Genomic DNA, 13463 nt, shown 5'->3' on the forward strand with positions numbered 1-13463 from the left:
GAAGAGATGCGTCAAATGACGTTCAATGATCTGTGGGGCCCTCTTAGAAAATTAGAGCTGCTGGACCGAAGTGGGCATCCTCAGATTGTCTTCCCCACCCCAACCTGTCGGCAGCTGAGGGTACAAGGCTAACACAACTCTCCATCTGCATCCACCTCTTCCGTCTCCTCTGTTCCCGGAGCCCCATGCTCCTCCCCCACTCAGCTCTGCCCTCTGGCACTGCCCTGCTGGCCACTAAGGGCGTGACCTCTCCTCCACCGTCCTCTCGTGCTGGATGCGGGGGTTCCCCACCGCTACCCGTTTACCCTGAGGTCTGAGACATCAGCACGCTGGAAATGTTGAAGTCATGGACAAGGGAGGAAGGGAGGCGGGGAAATGGGAGTGCAGGCAGTGAGCTTTTTATAGGCTCTTTGCAGAGCTGGCCTCCAGCTCCCTGTTTCTTCAGGAACATGGAAATAAATGTGTTACAGAGAACTCGCTGGCTCGCTGACTGGTGGTGCCTGGGACATTGAGAGATGTGAAAGCTCTGGAAAAAAAAAAAAAAGAGGAGGAGGAAGTTATTTTCCTGCCCATAGTTTTCAGGAAAATCAAATAAGCCTTTGGAGTTTAAAAGAAAAGAAGAAGAAGAAGAAGAAGAAAAAGAAAAAGAAATCTCTTTTCTGCCCCTTTGGCTGGAGCAGAGTTCTGATCAGTGGCCCCCCCAACTCCCCCGGCCCTCCCCTGGGATGACGGAACCATCGTTCATGTTCTGTGGTCATCTTGCCTAGAATCCTAGATTTTCCATGACCAGCCTGGCCTCGGGCCCACTTACAACCACTTGGCTCGCTTTGCCTGCATGGAGGCGCTTTCTGGAACGGAGCTCCTATTCCAAGCCCAGCTTTCTCCAAATCCATTGTCCTGATTTCTTAGGTGCCTTTTAATCTTTTTTTCTTCTTTTTTTCACTCCCTCACTCCTCCTTTGGACATTGAAAAAAAAAAAAAGTTTTCCTTGGTTCCTAAAACTCTGGGATGTTATACAGGATTTTCCAAATCGGAAAAACCAAAGGAAGCTTAAAACAATTTTTCTTTTTTTTCGTTCTGGCTTTTATTCTACCAAGGAAGTTCTTCTGCTGGGTCATGACCTCAGCTGCACGCGGTGGGTTCTCGCAGATTCTCTATTCTTCCTGGGTTTTTCTCCCCATTCTTCCAACTGCTCCAAGGGCTGTGAATGTCTGGAGGTTCTGGGGCCAATGGGCTGTTGGTAACGTCCGCCCTGGAGAGCTGGAAATGATGAGGGCTGTGCCTGGGGGTTCCGGCTCTAAGGAGAAACATCCCCGATCTGGTTCTGTGACAGCTTGTTTACCAGGACGTGGCTGAGAACAGGGAGGGAGCAGACGAGAACTCTGACAGCCAGAATCAGTGTCACCAAGCCTGTGCGATACGTCATCCTGGAAAAGAAACACTCAGACCTAACTCGAGACCGGTTTACTCGCTGTTTACACATGGTCTTAACAAGCCAGGCGATCTGGTTTCTCACGCTATCGCTGATTAAAAGCAGCTAATTAGAAGAAGACCGAAGCACATTGCTGGCATAGCAACTCCCACAGAAGGAAGAAGTGACAGCTCACAGACTGGTGGTGAAAAATATCAAGTGACAGATGCAAGCACTTGGAAACCATAGTGATGTGGGGTCATTGTACAGGCTGTGCTCGCCCCGGGGGACATCAGTTGATGATGAAGAGGTTGAAGGATCAAGACACAGTTCCTTCCACCTGCAAGTGTCGGTCCTCCTGGACGGGCCGGGTGACATTGGGTGGGTTAGCACTGTTAGTGGTGTTTTCGGGCATCTGAGCAACTCCAGGCAGATCTGCAGATGGGCCAGCTCGGTCCCCCCTCCAAGGGCCTGCCTTCCCCAGCCAGGCTCCCCCAGGGAGGGGCTGCCCTTTTCTCTAACAAGGCTGCTGCTGGTCAGGTCGACTTTGGGAACAGCCTCAGCAAAGCTGTCCCTTGCCAGTGGGTCTGGATGTGGGGAGGCTTCTGGAAGCCACTGTGGTCTCCGTTGTAACCTTCTTTGCTGGTGTGTATTTAGGGTGAACAAGGGGTTCCAGGTGTGTCAGGAGATACCGGATTCCAAGGAGACAAGGTAATTGCATCAGATTCACCCCAGCCCCTCTCTTCTCTGGCTCTGGCTTCCTCCCCAGGGCCCATCATGGACCAGGACCCACCTGCCAGATGGCTTCCTTTCAAACAATCCTGTCCTCTCCCTCCTCGCTTTACCCTCTCATCCTCTCTTCTTGGACTTGACAACGGCCTCCTGACTTATTCCCAGGTCCCCAGCCTCTTCCCTCCCAGTCTGTCTTCCTCACTGCCACAAATGGTTCTGAGGGCACGGCTCTGCTCTGTGCTCACAAACCATCCATGGCTCCCCACTGCTCCCAGAGTGAAGGCCTGACTCCTCCCCAGGACCCCAGAGAGCAGGCCCCTCTGACCCTCTCCTGCCCCTTGCCCTGACTGCCCACTGAACTGCCCACTGCTCCTCCAGCTTCACACACGCCGCTGCTTCCCTGGCCCGGTCTCCGCCCAGCCTCTGCTTGGCCCAGCCCTGCCCCGTCTTTCAAACCCTGTTCAGATGCCATTTCCTCCACCTGCTCGGGAAGTGGCTGTTTTCCTTTCCGAGTGGCTTGAGCAGCCTGTCTGTCCCTCACCTGTGACGGCACCTTTCTCCCCTGGTGGATGAGGACTTGTGCCAGGTGGTGGGTTCCATAGGGCTATGGCCCCAGGCTGCCCTGGTGCGACTCAGCTCTGCATCCTACACAGGACCGTGAGCATTTAGGACCCATTTGAGTGAGCGAGTGAGTAACTGGCCTGAGTGACTGACTGATGAGTCGAGGCGGCCTGCCGAGGCCGGCTCCTCTGTGCCTGTGTCCGGCACCATGTGGCCACATCTGGACCTCACCCAGCCAGTCAATGAGGCCCAGATGTTGGCAGCTCTCCCCTTCCTCTTCCCTCCCTCCTGGCTGGCCTGTCCTGACCCAGCCTGGGTGTCTCTGGGTTGCGAGCCACGCAGGCCTCGCTGCTCCTCCTGGTGGGCCCCAGTCTCCCGTCGTCTCCAGGGGGCTCAGTGCCTGCTTGGAGCCCCAACATCCTGGGTTCCAGGATGACCTGCTGCGGACCGGGGATGCTGTCTCGCCTTTGCATCCTTGGGGCCGAGCTGGAGGTTGCGAGCAGGCCAGGTGAAGGGGGAGCTCATGCCCCCTGCCCCTCAGGGGGTGTTCTCCAGGGCTCAGGCCGGCAAAGGTGAGCCACTGTTCATCTGACCGTGTCTGTTCCTCACTAACCCCAGCCTGCTCTGGGTCTTTTCCAGGGAAGCCAGGGACTGCCAGGGTTCCCGGGTGCACGGGGGAAACCAGGGCCTCTGGTAAGTGCCTCAGCTCTGGGACCCCCAAACCTCGCACTCTCTGAACGGTCGTGGAACGTGGCCGGGGGCGCCTTCACATCCGGGACCTCATTTCCTCCTGCAGCAGCCCCGGGAGGCGAGCAGAGCAGGCAGGAATGGGGATTCGCCCATTGTACAGATGAGGACCCTGAGGCCCAGAGGGGCAGGCACGCACTCAGCGTCCTGGATGGGCCTCTGTCACCGACACCGGCAGAGCTCTAGCAACAATCCAGGGCTTTCAATGCCTTGTAAACTGTAGTAACATTGTTATTAACGGCAGCGGGTGTCACTGATTCATTGAACGTTACTGTGTATCCGGTCCCTCCCATACTGTATCTGTTTGAAGTCTGCCAACAACCCCAGGGTTAGAGAATTATCGCTGCTCCCATTTTGCAGATGGGGAAGCTGAGGTTCCGCACAGTGGAGTGACTTGCCGAGGATCCCATGGCTGGGAAGTGTAGGTGGCGTTTGAGAGGAGCCCCTTTAGTCATCTAGGCAGATGGCATTCACGTACTCCTGAGCTTTTCCAACCACCCACCGCCAGGGGGATCAGACAAGGGGTCAGTGGAAGGTGGACCCTCGCTCACCCTCGCCTCCCTGCCCTCTCTTCCCCTCCACAGGGCAGAGTTGGAGACAAAGGATCCCTCGGGTTTCCTGGGCCCCCTGGCCCCGAGGTATGTAATGCCCTATTTCTCTGTGTCTGGCTGCTGTCCTTGGAAAACCAGGGCCCAGAGATGGGGAGATACTGATCAGAGGTCACACAGCAAAGAGAGATGGGACTGAGAATAGAAATTCCAAGACCAGCCATCTTTCCTTTTCTGCTCCTGTGCCCCTGCTTCCTCAGGGCCTCCCCATGGCAGCGGCCTCAGAGATGCTTCACAGCTTTGTGGCCACCTTTCCAGCTTCCAGAAAAAAACATTAGGGAGCCCTTTGAGCTCTACTGCCTGGGTGCTTCACAGGAGCTCCCCATGTCCAAGCACCCGGGAAGAGTTTGGGGCTCAGAGCTCCTGGATGTGAGAAGCAAGAAGCAGATGTGAAATTCTGGTGTTTGAATGGAGGATGAAAAGTAGTGAAGGACGGCTGTAGCAATGAGTGTCGTCATGCTGGTTGAGTAGGTGGGACCCTGGGAGTCTCAGATGCACGTGATCATGAGCCTCGGTTTGCTGAATGTCCACCAACTGGCCCTCACGTGCAGCGGAGTGAGGCGGCTGGCGGAGCATCTCGCCCTCCTCTGTCTCCTGCGGGGACCAGCTCGGCAGCACGGGGCATGCAGCGCCTGGGCCAGGACTGCAGGGGGGTCTCAGCCAACCCCGCCCGCCCCCAGCTCCCTAGCCTGGGGCCCTGCTCCCGCGCCAGGTCTCAGAGACAAAAGTCTGGCTCTGCCCTTCTCCAGACCCTTCCAAAGATGACTCCTGGTATCGCCTGGATAGAGGGACGAGGGAGCGTTTCCTGAAAGTTACAAGCGCTGACTTTCCGCTGTGTTGACTTTGGCCGGGACACGGTCCTATCTTTAGACAACTGCAGTTGGCCTCTCCTCACGGTCCTCATCCCTTCCCCTGGTCACTGCGGAACCAGACTCTTCTGAGAGTCCGGCTTTCCCAGCCGTCTGGCCGGTGAGAGTGGAGGGCATGTGCGCTCCCACACGCTTATTAGACACCCGCTCGTGCCAGGAGGCTGTGTCGTGTCTTCGGGATGAGGGCTTGTTGAATCACTCCACAACTGTGGGAGGGAGCTAGGACCACCCCCATTTTACAGAGGAGGAAAACGGGTCACAGAGCAGGAAGGGACTTCCTCAGGGTCGCTCTGCGACTTGTAGCAAAGACTTTCCCCTTCAGCTTTCTCCTGGGTCCCTGGACAGATCGGGGTCTGCCCCTCCTGGCTTTGTGTTCTGTTTGGATGGGCTGGTTCAGGCTCCAGAAGATGGCTCTGCTTAGTGGAAGATAGATGCTAATGAGCGTGTCAGCGGCTTCCGGGTCCTCCCCTCCTTTCCCGGGACCGGGGACGGGAGCGCCAGCTCTCCAGCCCCGCGTGGATGATCTTTCATTCCTCCGCGGCCTGATCTGTGGGAGCAGCAGATTCTGCTCAGCATCCCGACCCCCAAGATCTCCCTGGACTTGGGCCCACCCGAGGCACACTTGTTTTCCCAGGACGTGCGACCCAGGCTCATTCTGGATGCAGATTTTTATTGAGCACTTACCAGGTGCCGGGCACTGACTAAGTGTGTCGCTCACATTATTCCCTTCAAGCCCTAGAACAGCCCTGTGAGGTGGATATTAGGGTCCCCATTTTACAAATGGGGAAGCTGAGGCCCAGAGAGGCCCAGGAACTTGCTGGGGGTCACACAGTAAGTCAGGGGCAGAACGGGATTTTGAACCTCTCATTTTGGAGAAAAAGACACGGGTCTTTGGTTTCCTGTGTTAGCTCCAAATTCAGGACCATTCCTGCCTTTACCAGGGGGAAAGGTGAGAGGATGTTTGAGCTGGAATTTAATGGGAGTTACCAAAAGGTCAAAAGAGGAAGGAAAAAAAAAATGCAACTTACAAAGGCACGATGGGAGGGGGCATTTTTGTCTTAGGGATTCATGTAAAAAGGCTCTGGTTTCTAGCTGGCAGGAAAATGAGGGAGCAGTGGGGATGCCCCGAAAATGAATGGAATTCTAGGCTGAATTAACAGAGGTATTACACCTAAAACAAGGAAGAGGATGTTCCCATCCTGGCCTGTGCTGGTCAGTTTACACCCAGAGAAGCATGCCCTGGCTGCCTGACTAGAAGCTGCTGAAGGGACAGAGAAGGGCAGGCCTCTGGGAATGGGGTAACTCATCTCCAAATTGTGACCACTGTGGAAAGAGGGACCCCCTGTGCGGTGTGGGTCCCAGAGGGGCAGCACGAGGTTGTTGAGGGGGAAGGGAGGGGATCTGCTCCGTGTCAGGAAGAAGGTTGCACTGCATGGTCATCCGCTGGCACCCGGCCTGGGCTGGGAGCAGGGAGCCCTTCTTGGCAGGGTGGGGCAGAGTCCGCCTGGCCAGGATCGGGGGGTGGGGAGGTTCAGCTCCGGATTGGAGGCACTGAGATTAATTGGATCAGCACTTTTCAGCCCTTTCAAAGTCACAGCAAACCCAGAACAGAATCCTCCCTGCGGCCAAAGGACGAGATTCCCTGGGCGGGGGATGGTGGCCCCGGGCCCGGGCCCAGACCTGTGAGTGCTTGCTCCCATACTTAGTACTTTCCCGAATCATCTCCTCCTATTTTCTCAGCAGTTCTCTGAGGTGTAGGGCTGGTACCAAGGTCCCTGTTCTAGAACCGAGGATCGCAGGGTCACAGGGGCTGACTGACCTGCCCTGGGTCACATCCCACGCAGGGTGACATGGAAACCCGGGTCGGTCCCCCTCCGAGACCTCTGCTTTTAGGACTTCCCTTCACGGTCCCCGTGGGTGACCCCTGCTCTCTGCTTCCCCTCAGGGATTCCCCGGAGACATTGGCCCCCCTGGGGACAATGGCCCAGAAGGCATGAAGGTGAGTCCCTGCCCCCCCGGGTAGCTCCAGCTGAAGAAGCCGACAGTCCTGCGGAAAACACAGGCCTCTGGGCTGGCTGCCTGGCTTGGACGGAAAGGGGGAATCCTGCCGGCCCGTGATGGAGATTCAGTGCCTCCTCTGAGATCCTTTTTGTTCCCTTGTCACCAGGGTAAGCCTGGAGCTCGAGGCCTGCCGGGACCCCGTGGGCATCTGGGGCCCGAGGTGAGACCGTCTGGCCCTGCCCCTGCCCGTCTCCCCACAGCCCCCTGCCTGCATTGTCTTGGGGCCTGGAGGCCTGAGCTGGGAGCCAGGGTCCCTCAGCCAGGACACAGCCAGGGCCGCCTCAGGCTCACCCTCCAGTTCGTCCCCTCCAGCCCCTCCTGTGACCCTTCCAGGGGCCCTCTCTGTCCTGGCCTGGCTGGCGGGTCACTCCGTCCCTCCACTGCACCCCCGTTGCCTTGGGGTTTTCTCTCTCAGAGCGGCTGCCCCCACTCCTGCTCACAGTGGCGCCGTTTGTCGGGGTATTGATATGGGGGGCGTGGTGGGAACTGTCAGCTGCGTTTTACAATGAGGATCCAAGACTCCGAGGAGGCTGTGTCAGGTCCCGTGGTTAGTGGCAGGCAGGGGCAGGATTCGAACCCAGCTCTGCTTGAGCCCAAAGCCCATGACACAGACCCTGTGCGATTCACTTCTGTGCCCCTGGGAGCTGCCTGGTGGCATCCCCAGAGATACATGATTTGCACAGCTAGTAAGTGAGGAGCAGAGGGGTGATCTGCTTCTTTACTCACACATGAGGAAGGGCAGTGACGAGGTCTCTACGGGGCTGTTAGAGCAGCAGCTAGAGGGCTGTGGGGCACCCCACAGGCTGGCCCCGGAGTTTGCCTGTGCATGAGGCCCTCCACCCCTCCCCTTGGCTCGGGCCCCCGTGACATGCAGCCCCGGCTGAGGGGTTGGGAGGCCCAGACCCGCCGTGACCACAGGCCCGCATCCGGCTGACGCAGATGCCTTCTCAGGCTGGTGCTGGGTCTGGCGGGGTCCCAGTGCTGGCTCGGGGAACTGCCATGTGGGGCAGCTTTCCTGGAAGCTGGGGGGGCAGCTCTGGAGGGGGCCCCTCGGTTAGGCCTGGCGTGCTACAGGGGCACAGAGACTGCCTGTGCCTGTGGGAGGGTCTGAAGAGTCTCCATGGGCCAGAAGTGGTAAGGGAGGGGAGAAGGGAAAGAGCCCCAGCCATGTGCTCGGTCTACATGCGCTCGCTACCACTCAAGAAAACCCTCAGCATGCCTGCTACTTGCTCATGTCTTGCTCACATTGATCCATTCATTCTCCATTTACTCCCTCTCTCCAGCCCTCCTCCCTCTCTTCGCTCACCGGGTGTCCATGGGACCCTGTGCACGCCCCTCCTGAGTGATCACTCGCTGTCCTCCAGGAGCTTGCTAGTCACCCTACTTTAGGACGATCCTCTCCGCTCTGCACCATTTTACAGATAGGGAAACTGAGGCACAGTGAGGCTAAGGTCCGCCATTGGGTAAATGGCAGAGCTCAGAACGGAGCCCGTAGCTTTGAGCTGCACTCTGGGGCTCTATTCCCACAGCATACGATGGCATTTGACTTCCCTGCCCAACACGGCCACAAACACGGGCGGGTCACATTCAGACGACACTGGGAACCCCATTCACATGGAAGTCCCCATTTGGGCCGGCCTCTGGGCCATGACTGGTGATGCCTCTGCCCCGGGTGGGGCCTGGTGGGGTTCCAGGTGCACCATTTCTCTCGTGCAGGCTGGCTGTCTTCTGTCCACCCCTTTCCCTCCTTACAGGAGAATTCTCTGAGACTCCCACTAGATTAACTTTCTCCCTTTTTTCCTCTCTCGTGCCTCCCAACTCTAGGGAGATGAGGGACCCATGGGGCCACCAGGGGCCCCTGGCTTGGAGGTGAGTGTTGCCGGCCTGGGGGAGGTGGGGTTTGCGGGCGCTGAGCCAGCTATGCGCAGGCAGGCAGCATCTGGGTGGTGCTCCAGAGAGCTGTCATCAGTGAGGGCCATGGGCCAGCCAGAGAGGGGACCAGGACAGACCCCAAGGGGGAGACACACGAGGCAGGAAACTGACCGGCTGTCCTTGCTCACCTACTATGTGCTGGTGCTTTGTATCCATTTTCATTCATTTGATTCTCCCGTGAGAAAGGCACCAGTTTTCTTAGTTTCATTCGAGGCATCGAGGCTCAAAGAACGAGAGGTTTAGCCTAGTATCTCACAGCCGGGAACTGAGGATGCCCTGCCGGGAGCCTAATCCTGCGTTCCCCCCTGCTCCAAGCCGCCTTCCAGAAGGTGCTTCTCCCACCCCAACCTCCATCCTCCCGGGCCATCGCGTAAACCTGCAGTTCATGAATCTTTTCCTCTCGGGACCTCTTTACCCTCTTCAAAATGTTGGAGACCCCCAAATGCTTTTCTTTGTGTGGGTTACATTTATTGAGCTTATTAATTAAAATTGAGACATTTTAAATGTATTTATATCTTCATTTAAAATGAATCATAAACCCATTTCATGTTAACAAAAATAGTTTTATGAAAAATAGCTCTATTTTCCAAAGCTAAATCATCTAAGGAAAAGGGTTTTACTATTTTTGCAAATCCCTTTAATGTCTCACTTAATAGAAGTCAGCTGGGTTCTCCAGTCTGCTTCTGTATTCAATCTGTTGATGAACCCACAAGTCATGCAGCCTCTGGAAAATTCCACTTACATTCATGAGAGTGAGCATGACACAGGCAAGTGACATCTTAATATTATTATGAGAATAGTTTTGTCTTCGTGCATCTCCTGAAAGGGTCTCAGGAACCCCCAGGGGTTCCCCAGGCCTCGCTTTGAGAACCACGGGCATAAACGCTGCGTTCCCCTGTGCCATTTATCTTCTGTCAAACCCTTTCTGTTTCCTCACTCCTTGGAAACAGACTGGATCATCCCCATTGACAAACGAGGCCAGCGGGGAGGGGAGACTTGCCCGAACTGGCACGGCTGCAGACTCTCCCTGGCAGGCCTGAGGACATCAGGGCTCTGCGTTCCCACCCCCTGGGGCATTGTGGCCCTCCTTGGCCCCCAGGGCGTGGGGCCCTATCTGGCTCCTCTCACTCTCCTTCCTTCCTCTCTCTCTCTCTATCTCTCTCTCTCGCAGGGTCAACCCGGCAGGAAGGGGTTTCCTGGGAGGCCCGGCCCGGATGGCTTGAAGGTGAGGGGACCTGGCAGTGACTGGACTGGGGAGGCTGAGGGAGGAACGGGGGAATGAGGAGCCAATGTATGAGGGCCCAGCACAAACCCTGAGCCCCATGGCCAGCTGTGAACAGCAGGGAGAGGGTCCCCATGTATCACAAAGTGTTGGTAACAGACAGAAAAAGACAGACATAACCAAGGTGCTCAGCAGTGGGGCAGCATTCAAGTCACGGATGCAACGTGGCCACCAGAGATGGTGCGGTGCAAGATTTGACACAACGGCACAGGCCAGGGTGTGCAGTGGTGGTGGTGGTGTTCGTAGAAAGCAGGTTATAAGATGGAACATTCTAGTAGGAGTCTGTTCCGGGGGCTGGTTGCACCATGGTCCTATACACTCAGAGCAGAGGCTGGACTGTGGACAAGGGTTATCTCTGGGTGGTGGGGTTGTAGGAGAGTTCCATTTTCTTCTCTGAGTCTCTATACTTTCCCTATTTGTACAATAGATATGTATTACATTAGTAACAGGTTTTTTAGAGTTTCCAAAAAAGACCTTGCCCTGGGCAGGCGAGTGATGCTCCTCAGCACCTGGGTAGCCTTGCTTCATGGCTTCCCAAGGACTCCCCGCTGGGGCTGGCTTTTCCCAGCCGTCCCGGGCAGGGCTTGTCGGGCCAACTTTCCAGCGGGGCAGACCTGCAGAGGGTCAGGGCAGAGCCGGGGGCCCAGGTTGTCCACGTCCCAGTGGAGACAGGGGAGATGTCTCACGTGTCTGCTGGCCCCTCTCATTGGCAAGAGCATGTGGGCTGGGGGAGGAGCTGGAGGGGAGGGTGAGGCTTGAGCTGGGATTGCAGTGAGCCACATTCATTTGTGAGCCAAACTCCTGGCTCGTCCGAGCCCACGTCCTGCCCTGTGAGGTCTCGGCCTTTCTCCCTAAGATGCCCTTTGGGTTTCTGTGGCAGGAGTGGTGACACGGCCCGGTGGGACTTATCCTGTGGGTCTGCTGCCTCTCTCCAGCTCACGCCATGGGGCGACCAGGGCGGCTGCGGCTGCCTAAGGAGCGGGAGCCACGCCAGCAGGGAATAAAGCAGACAGACGAGACCAAGTGCGAGAGCTGGAAATAGCCTGGGAGACGACGGAGTCTGACTTTATAGCCGAGGAGGCTGAGCCCAGAGCAGACCAGACTCTGCTGAGCTCTGGGGGCTCAGGGTCTGGGACCAAATTCCAATTCTAGCCCTACCTCTAGCTCGCTGTGTGGCCTCCAGGAGGCCACTTCACCTCTCTGAGCTTCAGTTTCCACCTCCACCAAATGCAATGGGTTGATGAAGGGCCCAAATGAGAGATAGACATCGGGATGCCAAGTAATCTGCGAAGCGTCGCTCAAAACGAATGGGTGATTAGGGTCATCTCCAGGGCCAGAGGTTCTGTCCAAGAGTCCCTGCCATTTGTTCCAAATCTCCAAGGCCAGACTCTGGAGTTGAGGTTCCTGGTCCATCCCCACCGGTGGGGACTAAGGCCAGTTGGCTGGGTGTCCCCGGGAGGCTTGGACTCCCATCGCGCATGCCAAGTGACCCTCTGTGTCCCTCTGCAGGGGGAGCCGGGCAGTCCTGGACGGCCGGGGCCCGTGGGCGAGCAGGTGAGTCAGTGCCGGCCTCGGAGCAGAACGGCTCTCTTTACTGAGCGCTTGCTCTGTGCCAAGCCCTTCGGGAAGCACTCCACGCGCCCCTCCACGTTTCATTCCCGTCCCAGCCCCAGAGGTAGGTCTGCTTGTCTCCCCTTTCATTGCACGGACAGTGACTCTCGGGCGGTGAAGCCACTGAATGAGGAGTGACACGTGAATCATGGTCACCACGGCCAATCCCCGAGGCCTGACTCTGCGGATGTTTCTGGGGCATTTTCCCAAAGCGCTGATGTGACTTTGCTCCCACAATGTTCATACGGGAAGAGCCTTAACAATTGCCATCCATGCTCCCTTTACAGATGGGGAAGCTGATAGCCAGGGACGCATAGCTACTTCTGGGGACTCTTGGTCCAGGAACCCCTAAATTATAAAGAAAATGAAATTCGAACCAGTGGCTCTGGCTCGTTCAGAAGCCGGGCCAAGGACAGAGGAGGAAAGGAGGTTGCAAGTAGTCATTAAAAAGGAGGTTTGAGGACCGTGACCTTCTATTGAGGTCCAGGACCCTCGGCCTGGAGACAAGCAGCTCTGAGAGCCGGGGGCAGCGACAGCCATGGTCCCTCCTCCGCACGCCGCACCTCCGGAGAGCTTAACCTCTAGGCTCAGAGGTCAGGTTGGAGGGAAGCGGTCTCCTCCCCTCCTTTAAAGAGGGGACCCCACTCCCTGAAACCCTGCAAGGGGCTGCCTCCGGCTCGAGGGAAGCCTGTTGCTGGGGACCCAGAAGAATTTGTTTCCGCGGAGAAACACCCTCCGTGGCGTGAGAGTCACGCACGCTGGGCTTCCTCGCCAGGCCTGCAACATCTGTTGGGGGAAGAAAGGAATTAAGCAGGGGAGGACTAGATGTTTGAAACCTTGCCAGCGTCATTTGAGCACATTCTGTGGGAAGCCCCGGAGTTTGGACGGGCTGCCGCGGCTGCATGTATTTCCTGATTGGAAAAAAAAGGCAATATGATCAGCAAATTTAATTTCATAGTTATGCTGATGGTAGGGCCCTGGGGAAATAGAGACTCAGAATCCTTGGATGTCAGGACGCCAGGGTCCTGGGCAATCACCCTGTCCCCAGGTCCTAAGCTTGTTTGTGCCTTGGACCCCGTGGCAGGCTGGTGAAGTCCAGGGACTCCTTCTCAGAATAGAGTTTTTCAGTGCATAGAATACAAAACAAAGGATTGCAAAGAAAATCAATTATACTGAAATGCAATTATGAAAATCTGTTAAAATGTGATCTACTCCTAGATATGCTGCTTTCTCAATGCACTAAATAATGACGTCTAGCAGCAGGTCCACTAACGACCTCAATTTTGAAGTGGGGACAAGCCTTAATGATACATTTTGAAATCTCTGCAAATGACTGTAATGTGACATGTAAATATCAGTGGCAGTTCCAGGTCCTATGCATTTGTTACCTACCCTCATAGTTGGGGGAAATGCTAAATTTCAATTAGAGGGTAATGAAAATAAAAGTTGTGATTTTTCCCATACAAGTCCAGGGACCACCTGAATCCATCCGGGGAGCCTTACGGGGACCCCGGGTTCAGAACCCCTGGGTCCTAGTTCACATTGGCAATCTGGAATTGATGGAGAAGAATGGACTTGACTAAGATGATCAAACGAGGTGGTGGCAAAGCTGAGGCCAAGAGGAGTGGGGACCCCACCTGGGGCAGCCC

The 13463-nt window shown here is 56.2% G+C and overlaps 1 protein-coding gene across 9 annotated transcripts in view; it reads left to right on the plus strand.

The window, feature by feature from the left end:
* Positions 1-13463, plus strand: part of COL27A1 (collagen type XXVII alpha 1 chain) — a 144543-nt gene that overhangs the window by 69888 nt on the left and 61192 nt on the right. For all 9 annotated transcript variants that reach the window (XR_006890740.1, XR_006890724.1, XR_006890723.1 and 6 more), the window contains 8 exons: positions 2069-2122; positions 3344-3397; positions 4036-4089; positions 6874-6927; positions 7096-7149; positions 8814-8858; positions 10093-10146; positions 11713-11757. Coding sequence is in view for 6 of the 9 variants with exons in the window: in XM_046676692.1 (XP_046532648.1) it covers positions 2069-2122; positions 3344-3397; positions 4036-4089; positions 6874-6927; positions 7096-7149; positions 8814-8858; positions 10093-10146; positions 11713-11757 (414 nt within the window). In the remaining 3 variants the exon portion in view is untranslated. The remainder of the gene's footprint in view (positions 1-2068; positions 2123-3343; positions 3398-4035; positions 4090-6873; positions 6928-7095; positions 7150-8813; positions 8859-10092; positions 10147-11712; positions 11758-13463) is intronic.

Source organism: Equus quagga, chromosome 1 (assembly GCF_021613505.1).
Source record: "Equus quagga isolate Etosha38 chromosome 1, UCLA_HA_Equagga_1.0, whole genome shotgun sequence".
Classification (NCBI taxonomy): domain Eukaryota; kingdom Metazoa; phylum Chordata; class Mammalia; order Perissodactyla; family Equidae; genus Equus; species Equus quagga.